This window comes from Sciurus vulgaris, assembly GCF_902686455.1.
Source record: "Sciurus vulgaris genome assembly, chromosome: 13".
Classification (NCBI taxonomy): domain Eukaryota; kingdom Metazoa; phylum Chordata; class Mammalia; order Rodentia; family Sciuridae; genus Sciurus; species Sciurus vulgaris.
Genome location: NC_136474.1, coordinates 81,116,953 through 81,128,527, shown reverse-complemented (window position 1 = coordinate 81,128,527; position 11,575 = coordinate 81,116,953). Strand labels below are relative to the sequence as shown.

At 43.0% G+C, this 11,575-nt stretch overlaps 1 protein-coding gene across 1 annotated transcript; it reads right to left on the bottom strand.

Moving 5' to 3' along the window:
• Window positions 1-386: 386 nt before the first annotated feature.
• On the bottom strand, window positions 387-11,133 carry ST8SIA3 (ST8 alpha-N-acetyl-neuraminide alpha-2,8-sialyltransferase 3). Its single transcript, XM_079108813.1, has 4 exons — window positions 10,608-11,133; window positions 9,152-9,274; window positions 6,178-6,735; window positions 387-4,583 (listed from the first exon to the last, which is right to left on the bottom strand). Exons 1-4 carry the CDS (start codon window positions 10,784-10,786, stop codon window positions 4,301-4,303), a joined length of 1,143 nt encoding a protein of 380 aa, XP_078964939.1. The 5' UTR covers window positions 10,787-11,133; the 3' UTR covers window positions 387-4,300.
• Between the last annotated feature and the right edge of the window lie 442 nt (window positions 11,134-11,575).

Sequence of the window (11,575 nt, the reverse complement as noted above, 5' to 3'; positions counted from 1 at the left end):
TGAGATCAAGAGACCCCTGCTGCAAAGTGTACAGAAGGAAAAGTGGGCAGCCATTCTCAGCTGTCAGCTTTTAAATTATGCATACATGTTACTAAAACAAGGTTTTATTAAGACGAACAGAGTACTGATAGGACTTCAGTTGTCAGCTGTGAACTATCAAGAACTGAACTGTAATTTATAGTGATCACCAAGGGGTTCTTTCATTTCAGGGGAGAAAGTGGGTGGTTCCAGTGGACCGATGTAACCTACGCAAACATGTCCTTTATTGGTTTGCATTGAAAAATAATTTTCTTCTTTTCTTCCTTTATAGCCCTTCCAACTTACTTTTTGTGCCCTGAGGATTCCAGATCAAAATCATTTTCCCTTTGAGTCTATCTTAATTTGATACTGGTAAGTCCAAGATGAGATTAATTATCCAAATTATGCAATCTTGGGTCATCCCTTAACCTTTCTGTGTTTTCATTTTCTCATCTGTAAAGTTGAGAACTAGGACTGGAGAAGCTTACAGGCTCTTACCTTCCCAGTGGCCTAGCAATCTATAGTACTGTCCTTGCTTCCACTGACCTCAGGGTAACAGTGCACTGCTATCTGAAAGTATCTAATATTTAGTGTCTTGCTTATAATTAAAGAAGTGTTCTTCCACTCCTTGACTTCCCCACCAAATTAGGTTTGTCTGGGGACTCACATTCATGCCTAATTGATGCCTGTGCACAAGGAGACTGGTCCTTTGAATGTCCGTGCTGTAACTCCATGGTCAGATGTCTGACATCAGGGTTAGATGGATGGCACATGGTCACAGTAAGCATTACTAGGCACACGGCACTACTAACCAAACAGCACCTTCCCACTGATCAAGGACACTTAAGACGTGGACACAAAAGTGGAGCAACCACAGATGTTTTAATCATCAAATATGGGAAAGAACTTCTGGGTGTGGGAGGAATTCTTGACATCACTTTTAAGCCTGTCTTCTGGGATCTACATGCCTGTACACTGGGGATCTAGCATCAAGCAAGCTACCAAATGTTGGTTGTTTTTCTTTTCTCCTCTGCAACTGGTCATTTGTGTTGGTGTCATGGACGACATTGGGAGCCTTATGGTGAAATTTATTCTTGTAGCTGAAGGGGGTTTTGTTGTAAGTATTCTAAAAAGGAGAAAGTTATTGACAAAAGATGTCCTCATCTTAGAACCAACAAAATGAGGTCAACGCAAAAGCTGGCAGAGTATGGACTATAACTGAGTCAGGCAGGAGGCCCCATTGGTATAATTTTCCCAGCTCAGTGCACTTGACTCTGCAAACTTGGGAGCTATGGGAGAGCCAGAGGACTCTGGTTATTGACAGCTGCCTTTCTAATCAGGACACTTGGGAGCCACCATGTCTTTTAGTTGTGATGGTGGCTACATAGGTTTAATCTTTGAAACAATCTTTAAAAACAAATAGATCTTGTACAATCTGCTAGAGGCCACTTTTCTCGATGTTGAAACTGCAGGTCAAGGGCATAACCAACAATATAATTATAGTAAAGGTTGCTATATATTGAGCACTTACTATGTGCTGAAAATTGGGATAAATGCTTTACCCACATATTGCATCTACTTTTTTTTAATAGGAGGGATATGGACTATAAATAAAAAATTTATAAAGTCCGAGTATTGTGGTTAACCAAACAGGAGCGCTCTGAATTTTCTTCAGAACATTAGTTTTAATAAACGGGAGGATGGTCTTTTAGGATCACCTCTAAGAAATCCTGTCTAGAAGGAGAGATGACCTCTAAGTTCTTCTGGTTCCGGAGACAAGTCCATTTCCCCACTATTTTGAGTTTCTGTTAAATACAGTTGAAATGATGGTGGGGGATGGGAAGGTCCTGCCATTCCTAAGATAGAAAAAGCATTCAGTGAGATGGAAAAAAAAAAAACAAAAAAAAAAAAAAAAAAAAAAAAAAAAAATCTCCAAACTTATAAAACAAACATAAAAAGCTTTACATTGTGATGAAATCAAATTTAAACAGTCTGCATTGGAACAATGATCTGTTTTTAGGGATTCTGGTCTTTTGTTTCTTTAATCTGCATGGTTCAAAATGTCTATGCATTTATATTTAGTAAAAACTAATAGGTACATTGGGATTGAAACTCCAGAGTCAGAACCTGGCCAGAGGAATATTGGCATTAAATCACTCAGCTGTAACCAAATGAACTAAGTGCTCAGGAACAGCCAACTGCGCACTTCTGTCAGTTATCAATCTCACAGTGATTCTAACCCAGCGCAGCATGAGAACAGCAGTATTGTCCTCTTTAAAGTGATAGGGAACAAACATGGTGTGGTGTTGATGCTAATCAAATCACACCATGAACTTTAGAATGTTTAAAATATCTTCCCTCATAGTTACTTCACATGTAGAGTTGTTTTAGTTTCCCATTTCAAAATTTCTCTTCCTACTTCTTCCCATCTACATGGATGATGGCCATACACAAAAATCAAGTCACAGTAGGTACCGTGTTTGAACCTGAATGTTTTTTCTTTCACTAGTTAACATCTGGATCTATGTAAGCTGCTCTGAATAGCTCCCTGAAGCTTTAGAACCACACACAACATGAGCATAAGAACAATGTCTTTCCTTATTGTATTTGGCTTAATTTTAGGCATGAGTGTACCTTCTCAAAGAGGGGCAGTGAGCAGAGGAGTGAACTATAGCAATTATTTTTAAACAGCATTTGTGACATTGCAAGCAATCTAGATGAGATTTCTGGAAAAAAATGAGCTATCCCACTCAAAGATATAACAAATGTGCTTGACTGGCATCTGGAAAGAAACTTATTAAAATTTAACATCAACTTGGCCAGACTTTGGGCTGAATTGGAAGAACAAAGTGCTGCTCAGTAAAAAGCCAGGGGTGGGGGTGATATGATTTCTACTCCTAAGGCTGAAATAATGAAAAGGAGAATGGCCAACTAATTCTTTCATGGCAGGTCTACATAATCTCAAATTCCAAGGGCTATTTTGTACCACGTCTTACCACTGCACAATGACTTTTTCTTTTGAAATGCTTAACTTAGAGACATATAGATCTGATTTCAGGGGAACTAGGGAATATCCAGGGTCTATAAGTGTCTCAAAGTAAACAAACAGTTCTGGTTGGTGGTGGACAGGACACTGAAATGCCCTCACCTTACCAATATCCACAGGGGGCGGCCTGGCTGACCTCTAGGCTTCCTCTCTAACCTGCTGGTTCTCAAAGGCTCCAAATGGGCAACATGGTCACCACACAGGACAACATAGCAACTTCTAAACAGTCTTCCTTTTCCTTCAGTGACCTAGGTTCTTCGGTTGACTCATTGCCTCTGTATGCTGAGAGGATGGGCTAGGACTGTGGGAGGCACCAGGCCTAAGCTCCAATGCCCTTGCAGATGTGGCAACATTGTTATTATCTGCCATAATCACACTCATGCCAAGAGATGCAATGCCACCCACACCATAGGCTTTCTTTGTGATAGTGAAAGATGCCCTGCGTTCTATGCCACTCACCCTAGAGAGCCCACCCTGCTACAGAATGACCATATGGATGAGTGAGGACTTCATAAGATGCATTTCTTATAAAAGTAATCATGAGGGGATTCATCATGATTTTCTCGGTTTGTCAAGAAATATCAAAGTTACCCAGAACCTTGAACACATCAAGTACAGATGCAACACAAACAAGCAAAGCTAATTCAATAGGCTTCCTAGCAAATTATTAAACTCCATGGCTGTGGGGCAAGGGGAATGGTTGCAGGGAGATGGAGAGACATGATGGGAGAGGCAGAGGAGGAGTGGGGAAGAAGGAAGAAGAGGAGGAGGAGGGGGAGCCAGAGAGGGAGATATGCAAACCAATTTTTTTGTTTCCATTTTGAAGAGTCCGATCCCACCAGCAAAACAGATTCTGCCCAATTGGCCTGAGGCCTCTGATGGCAAGGACTGAATCTTAGCAGAGCTGCAGAAACTATAGCTCTGGTCCTCATCAACGTGGGAGTCAGTTTATTATTAAAATACAAACATGAAAATATGTCAAACCATTCTGTTAGCAGCATACTTCCAAATGCAACATTCCCTTTATCAACTGAGCTTAAATTATGTGGGTTCAATGCATCTGTCCTGCCAAGTCTACTAAGACCATTCCAAGAGCAGTGCAAAAGGGGGAGCAGACATCTTTCCTTTTAAGTGGCAGACGAGCCTTATAAGTCTCTGGGGTTCTATTCTGAAGACTATTCAATTTGATTTGGGGCACTTTTTAAATAGCCATTTGGCACTTTCCATTCGGAGTTCTTAGGCACAGTGTGACAAAGTCAGCTTGGTGAGCCCTTCCCCATGCATTCGATACAGCAGCTGAAACTCGGCAGGCAGCTGGTGGGACTCCTGCCACTTGGTGGTAAATTTGGTTCCTTTTTTGTCATAGTAATGGTATGGAAGATCTTCCCTTGTGTTGGGGTCAAATCCAAAAGGCCAAAATCCATACAAGTGAATCTCTTCACATATTGCTGATGCAAGGGTGTACATAAGAATACCTGTGCTCAGTCGTTTGGGCGACAAGTGTTTGTTTTTCCAGTACCTGCAGAACAATAAGTACACGTGGATTCAGAGGCCAGAGTCAAGGCTTCAATCAGGTGGGTCAGTCGTACTGTGCTGGGAGGTGGATTTGTTTAGATAGTTTAAGTTACGTGGATAAATCCATTTCCAAGCCCAGTCACACTGGCCTTCTCCCTTCCAGAAGAAATTTAAAATTAAACATGAGGGGAGCAAAATGATGGGTTTAAAAAGAGACAGTCTGGCAGAAGACCTGGCTGCTAGTTCTGCTCCTTCCCATTTTGGAAGTGATAGTGACTTTAGGTAAATAGTTTCTGCCCCTTGTATTTCAGTTGATTCATCTTTAAACCTGAGTTGGGTTCTATCACCTCCTAAGAAAGTGAAAATACATCCTGGGAAATAGGGTTTGCCCAAGTTTATGTCTTTTATCCCTGTTGTAATTATTAATAGGATCCCCTTTCTCTCAAGGGAAAAGTTCTGGTTTGGACTATAAATTATCACATCACCCTACCTTTCAGAGAAACACCCACTTATTAGACATATCAGCTTATTAGATTCCTCTTTCAATGAGAGGTCGACTAGAGATCTTAAATTTAGAAGATTGTAGGGGCCACAGGATGAGAATAATCTGTTACAAAATGAAAATCCTTAGGATCCCCTGGTTCCCAGGTCTTCTAGAACGCACTCTAATTTGTAGTAATATCTGGTGCTCTGTTAGGACGCTGTGGCTTCTTACACAGAGGAAATTAGAGTTGAGGCAATTTGCTCAGATGGTTTAAAACAAAAAATCTACAATTAATCTTGCTTTCTAAAATGCCCTGGATTAGTGGCTCTAAATTCCAATTGCATATTTGAATCACGTGGGGAATTAGTACAAAACCCCAACTGCCTGTTCCCTGCCTCCCATACCACCAGAAAAAATTACATTCAATGCTCTTGAGGTAGAGCCCAGGCAACAGTATTTTTTAGAGCTCTTCAAGTAATTCTTAAGTACAACCGGTACTGAAAATCACTAGGCTAGATGGAAGTACAGCAGCCCTGGCTAGTCTATCAAATCATAAGCAATAGCAAAGAGCTCATAAAATACTTTTCACAGGTTTTTATATTCCAATATCAAATTATAAAGGCAGATTAGACAATTTATGAAGAATTATTTAGATGGTTTTGCTAATCTTGGACATCTGCAGAAATATCTAAAATATCTAAACATCAAACAAAAGGGGCAATGTTTAAAGCCAACTGTATATTCTTTAAAAAGCATTTGCTTTGTGTGATTTAGCCAATGGTATTGCCAGAATATAACTATTTATTTAAAGAAGATTCTTTGATTCCTGGTGTTTTCCGTGACTTCTCAGTAAGCTTCCCACCAAGAGGGGAATAGGGAACAGAGCAGAGAGACTGATGAAGCACCAATATCTCCATTTGGCACTAGGCTACCAGCTGGGGGTAGACTGAACTTTTTAACTAGAATGATCCATTCATTGATTAGGAAAGGTTAGAGTTTTCCCTAAAGTACTAAACTGACCACAACAACTAAGGATGGCTCCCGCCCCCAAGAGGTTACAATATTGATTTGTCATCTGGTGGGGTATGAGTTAAATGCAATAAAATATACACACCTGTTGACATGTTGCATTATATTTCCAGGCCAAGCCAATTGGACCTTTAACTGACCTCTGTGTTCAACAAAAAAGTCAACTAATGTTCTGGTAACAGTTGCTGAAGTGTGGAAGAAAAATGCAGGGATCCAAAGAATGGCCCCGTCAAGCTTTTTTAAACTGAGGAAAAAGTTGTTACGGTCCTGTATGGTCAAAAGATTGTTGTAGTATTTTTCCAGGATGCTGGGGTTGAAGGTGGTAAGGTTGGTTTTCCTTCCAACATCTCTTTGGAAAGCCTCCGTGGGGGCAAAATTGCAACGAAAAACAAAATCTGATTTATCTATTTCTTGTCCACACTGGCTCCCTGTCAGGATCCCACTATTTCCAACCACAGCACAAATATTATAATGCTTATTCAGAATGGGTGACACATCTGGAAGCAGTGATCGGAAGTTATTGCTAATAGAGAAAACATATTTATGGCTGGAATAATCATAGTGCATCAGTTGTCCAATCCGAACACTATTCTTGGTCAAAGAAAAATTTTTTATTACATCGACATGCTGCAGAATTTCTTGCCTAAAATAAAAAAAAATTAATTAAATGCATTCCATTCAAAAGAACTGAGTTTCCATCTTATGTCTTATGCTGCCATTTCATTCAGACAAGAATCTCAAGTACATTGAATTCAAGAAGGATTAGACATTCATTATTATGGTCTTTGAAGGGAGGGCTGCTTCAGAATGTATAGGAATGTTTCAATCTTTCAGTCAGGTTTGGAATGTAATCCTTTGAGGCTTGTAAATGCAACTTGCAGTTTGGACTGCAAGTTCTTGGTTTTCTGATCTACTTGGGGAGTGTTATTTGACCAGAGAGGAGGTGTATGCCAAACTGTCAGAAAATACGGGAGACAATTTACACAGGCCCCCAAAAGCTCACATTAGTGCACAAACATTGGTGACTTAAGAGTTTGTAACTAGGGACTACTTGTTTGCTATTGGACTACAATGTTTAAGAATATCAAATATCACTGATGTCCAAATAAGAGCCAAAGAGATATGAGTCAGTACAGCACTATCTATTATTAAACTATGAAAATGGGAGTACCAGTGGGTGTAGTTGAATATTTAATAGAAATGAGATGATAATCTCATTAAGGCCCCTTGAATAATGAAACAGGGATGTTTTTCTGCTTGATTGTGTAAAAACACAATTTAGTGGGATATATTAAATCCTTAGAAACAGTCTACTGTAAGACTGAAAATATGTGTATATTTGAAGAAGAAGAAGCACAAGCAAGACAAGAGTGAGACTTAAAATGAACTTCAGGTTGATTCCTATTGAGCCTTAAGTAAACTTGTCTCCTTTTAAATGTGAAGCTGTTTAAAATATTTAAGAGACCAGTAACATCTTACTTTGCTGCTACATTTTCCAATGCTAGGAAATCACACTGAAACTCCTGTCCTTTTGCCTAAAAATAGCAGGAATGAAATGAAATGTTTTGCATATCATACCTTGCATGAACTTTTATTTTTTAAAAATTATTTCATTCTTCAAGGTATAGAGCAACATAAACTGACATCTTCAATCCAAAACTTCCCAAGTTACCAGTACTGTTATACTGATTAGAAAGCTGTTATAAAAGCAAGGAAAGGTTAAAGTGATATTAAAGATAAAAATTAAAGGTAAAAATTAAAGGTTACCTAATAAGTGGATTGAAAAGAGGGAAGTTTTGAAAAAGAAATAGTCTTCTGATTGGTCATTAGGGTCACATGACCTAGTCGGGTAAGAATGTTTTTATTGAGTTAGAATGTGTTTTGGGAAAAGGTATATAATTTCTGGGTTATCTATAAAGTGAATATTGGATTAAAACTCCAAAAGTTTTAAAAAAGCACCTAAAAGTTTTACAAAAGCACTTAGAGGGTTTTAGTATTACTCAATGTTCCTGAACTAATTTTGGATTAAACAAATATTTTAAAACATGTAATCATAATCATATGGTTATATGTCAATTTTTTGAGTAAACATTTTCCTGACACCATGTCATAACTACTGGATTTGTTTTAATTTTGCCAGTATATTACACATTTTTAAAAGAGCAATAACTAACAATGTTGTGATCAAAACAATTCCCTAAACAGACTAGTTTGTAAAAATAAGCATTCTCACCCCTAATGAATATACTACATGGTTCACATTGCATCCAACAGCATGATAATAATCCCACCAAGAAGGAAGAAACAGTGACTTATGTGTGTTTCTAAAAGCAGACTAGAATCACTGAGAATAAGTAAATTTGAGTAAATCTCATCCTTCTCCCCCCATGTAAAAACAACAGAAAACTTTTTCATATATAAAACGAGGCTGCAACAACTAACAAGATTGATCATGGACAGCTTTACAGTAAGTTAAAAGCTGTAAAAACTTAATGAAAACAAAGAGGCAAAATCACAACAATCATATATATCTGCATATATTTGGGCCTACCTCTTCATCAGTAATTTGATGGAGATAGATTATGACATTTCCTGTATGTTTCAATGAAATAATACAATTTTATGTTATTTTTCATTTTCCTCCAATGAGGAAATGAAAAAGCACTAGGCAGTCTTGAAATGAACTGCTTAAGCTTCTTCTTCTTTTTTAAATGGCTGGCTGGCTTTGGTACTCTTAGCCAGACTTGTTAACTGTAATTCATGGTGTGTTCTTTCTTTCAAGCCCAAGTGAGGGAGGATATTGGAAATATGTATTTTTTTCCCATTCGAATTGGTCATTTTGGTGTTTCCTATTTAGAGAGGGCACTACATACATTCCAGAGGGTTACCAATCATCACCTTGTGCAGTTAGGTCAGGAAGACAGGACAAATACACCGGGGTGTGGATGGGGGTGAGGTGGAGGGCAGGTTTCTCTTGTTTTGGATTTGATAGTTTTTGTTTTGTTCGTGGAGCTTCGGAATTCAAAAAACACCTTTTAGGTCGGTTCTTCCTCTCCTACCTTTGATGTAAAAACGCTGTCCGATTAAAGGTCCACTTAGAAGGTTTCTCTTGGAGTTCCTGGGTGAGAGAATTCGTAATGGGCACAAAGGACGGGTCTAGAAACTTCAGCGCAAACTGTGACCTGCAGAGGAGCATGAGTACAGACAAACGTGCTGGCCTCAGCTTGGGAAGCCAAGGTAGCCATTAGAGTCCAGCCAACAGGGGCTGGGGGCCGCTGTCAAGCGCAGCGCATCCTTCTCGCCCCAGAGCACCTCTCATTTGTTCTACCCTCTGCTACTGCACACACCCCGCAGAAGGAAGGAAAACTAGGGAAACCCCTCTCCATTGTCCATCCCTCCGGGTGCGGGAGAGACCATAAAATGGCCGTCACGCAGAGAGCAGGGGCGGGAGCCCGGCGCAGGGCTGCAGCCGGCTGCGTGGCCAGGACCAGGGAGTCAGCACCGCGGACAGCGGCCGCGCCGCAGCCAGCGCGACCCAAGACGCCCCCGCGGCCCGAAGGAATTGATTTTTGGAGAAAGGGCAGAGGAACTGGAGACTCCGGGGAAGACAGCGGGAGGGGCTCCTGCCTTAACCTCTTCCTGCCCGAGCCTGTGTCTGATTTCACTGCCCATCTCTTGACTGGTGACCCCCGGAGGCCGCCGCTAGCTCCGTTCTGTGCCCAGGCGGGGCTCTCTAGGCTCCGCACCTCCGGCCCGGCTCGGACCACAGGTTGCAGTTTGTATATGTCAGCAGCCCGTCAGGAGGCCCTGCTGGGAGAGCTCCTCCGGGCACAGGTAGAGGCGGGAGCTCTCCGTGAGCCGTGCTGAGCCGCCCCTGGCGGAGACTTCGACCTGGGCGAGGGTAGGCGGCTCTTAGAGGCCCGTTTCCCACAGGGGTGGGAGAATTGCAGAAATCGCAGAGGGGGGAGGGTGGCAGTAAGGGGAAAAGGCCGAGGGATAAAGCCCTAGGGGCTTCAAGAGAACAAACCCGCGCATCCTTTGATGCAGAGAAGGGAGGAGAGGAGGCGAGTGCAAGGAGAGTCGGCGCCTGCGCCATTAAACCGCCCGCACCGCCGGGAGCCCAGCCGGCGGAGTCTGCGGACAGCGGCTGGGAGGGCGCTCACCTCGCGCCTGTCCATCTCTGGGATCACTCCCCGCCACCGCCACACGTATGCTCACTCCCTCCTCCATCATTCTCCTTAACACCGCACCCCCCATTTTTGAAATGGGGGAAGGGATGCCGAGGAAGAATACGAGAAATGCAATCATATCGATCAGGATTACGAGTTTTAGGGGCTTTAGGTTAAAAAAATAAAAGGAAGGAGGAAGAGAGGATCTGAGTGGGGAGTGGAGAGACCACGCAGTTTTCTTGCCCAAAGTGTTCGGATAAGCCCAAACATCCCTCCCTTACCGTCCCCCGACATACCATAAACTAGACAGATAGCCGAGGGCGCTCAGATGGAGGCCCGCACTCACCGGAATCCCGCGTGGAACATGTACATTCGGGGCGCCCCCGGGCTGGCGTACTTGGGAGTGGTGAAGATGTTCTCCTTTTTCAGGGACACGTAGCTGATGAGCGATAAAATCAGCAGGGCGACGCTGAGCATGACCAGCCCCAGCACACTGGCGACCCGGGCCATTTTGCAATTTCTCATCCCGTGCCGGGCTGGGATCAGGGAAACCGGGGAAATCGGTCCATTGAGCGGCCAGCAGCTCGCTGGCGTGTCAGTGAGAGTGTGTGTGTGTGCGTGCGTGTGTGCTCGCGGGCGCGTGTGAGCGTGTGTGGCGGGGGAGGGGCACCCGGGCAGCCGAGCAGCTGAAGGCCGGGGGTGGGGGCGGGCGTGAGTCGCCGGAGTAGCGGGACCCCCAGGGCCGTAGCCAGCCGGGCCGAGCCGAGCGGGAAGATGGAGGGGTTGCGCGGCGGCGTGGCGATGGAGCGCGCCGCGCCGTGCGTCTCTGGCCGCCGGCTCAGGCTCCCCCGCGCGTTTCCAGCGAGGCTGCCATCTCCTCCGCCGCCTGCAAGATAAATGTGATTGGAATAATGTTACAGTTCGATCTAAGCACAGGATTTAATTAATGAACTCTAATCTCCCAAATAACCGGGAGGGGGGGGTGCAGGAGAGGAAGAGAAGAAGGGGAGGTGGTGGAGGCAGGGAAATGAGGCTAGAAGGCTGCAGCCCCCGCCTACGGCCTCCCTGGCTGAGGGTATCTGCGAGGAGGTGGCGGTAAGGAGCCAGACGCCCAAAGTTAGTGTAATGGACCATTCATTACTTTACAAAATATGTCACGGAATAGAGAGATAAATAACCGAATTTACTGTCCTGAGGATGAACACCAGCTGGTTGCTTTTCAGAAATACACAGAACGAGTGTTTTTTAGGATGGCAAATGTTTAAAAGCTTTTCTTAACCACTAGGCACCACCCTCAGCCCCACTGGCCGGCAC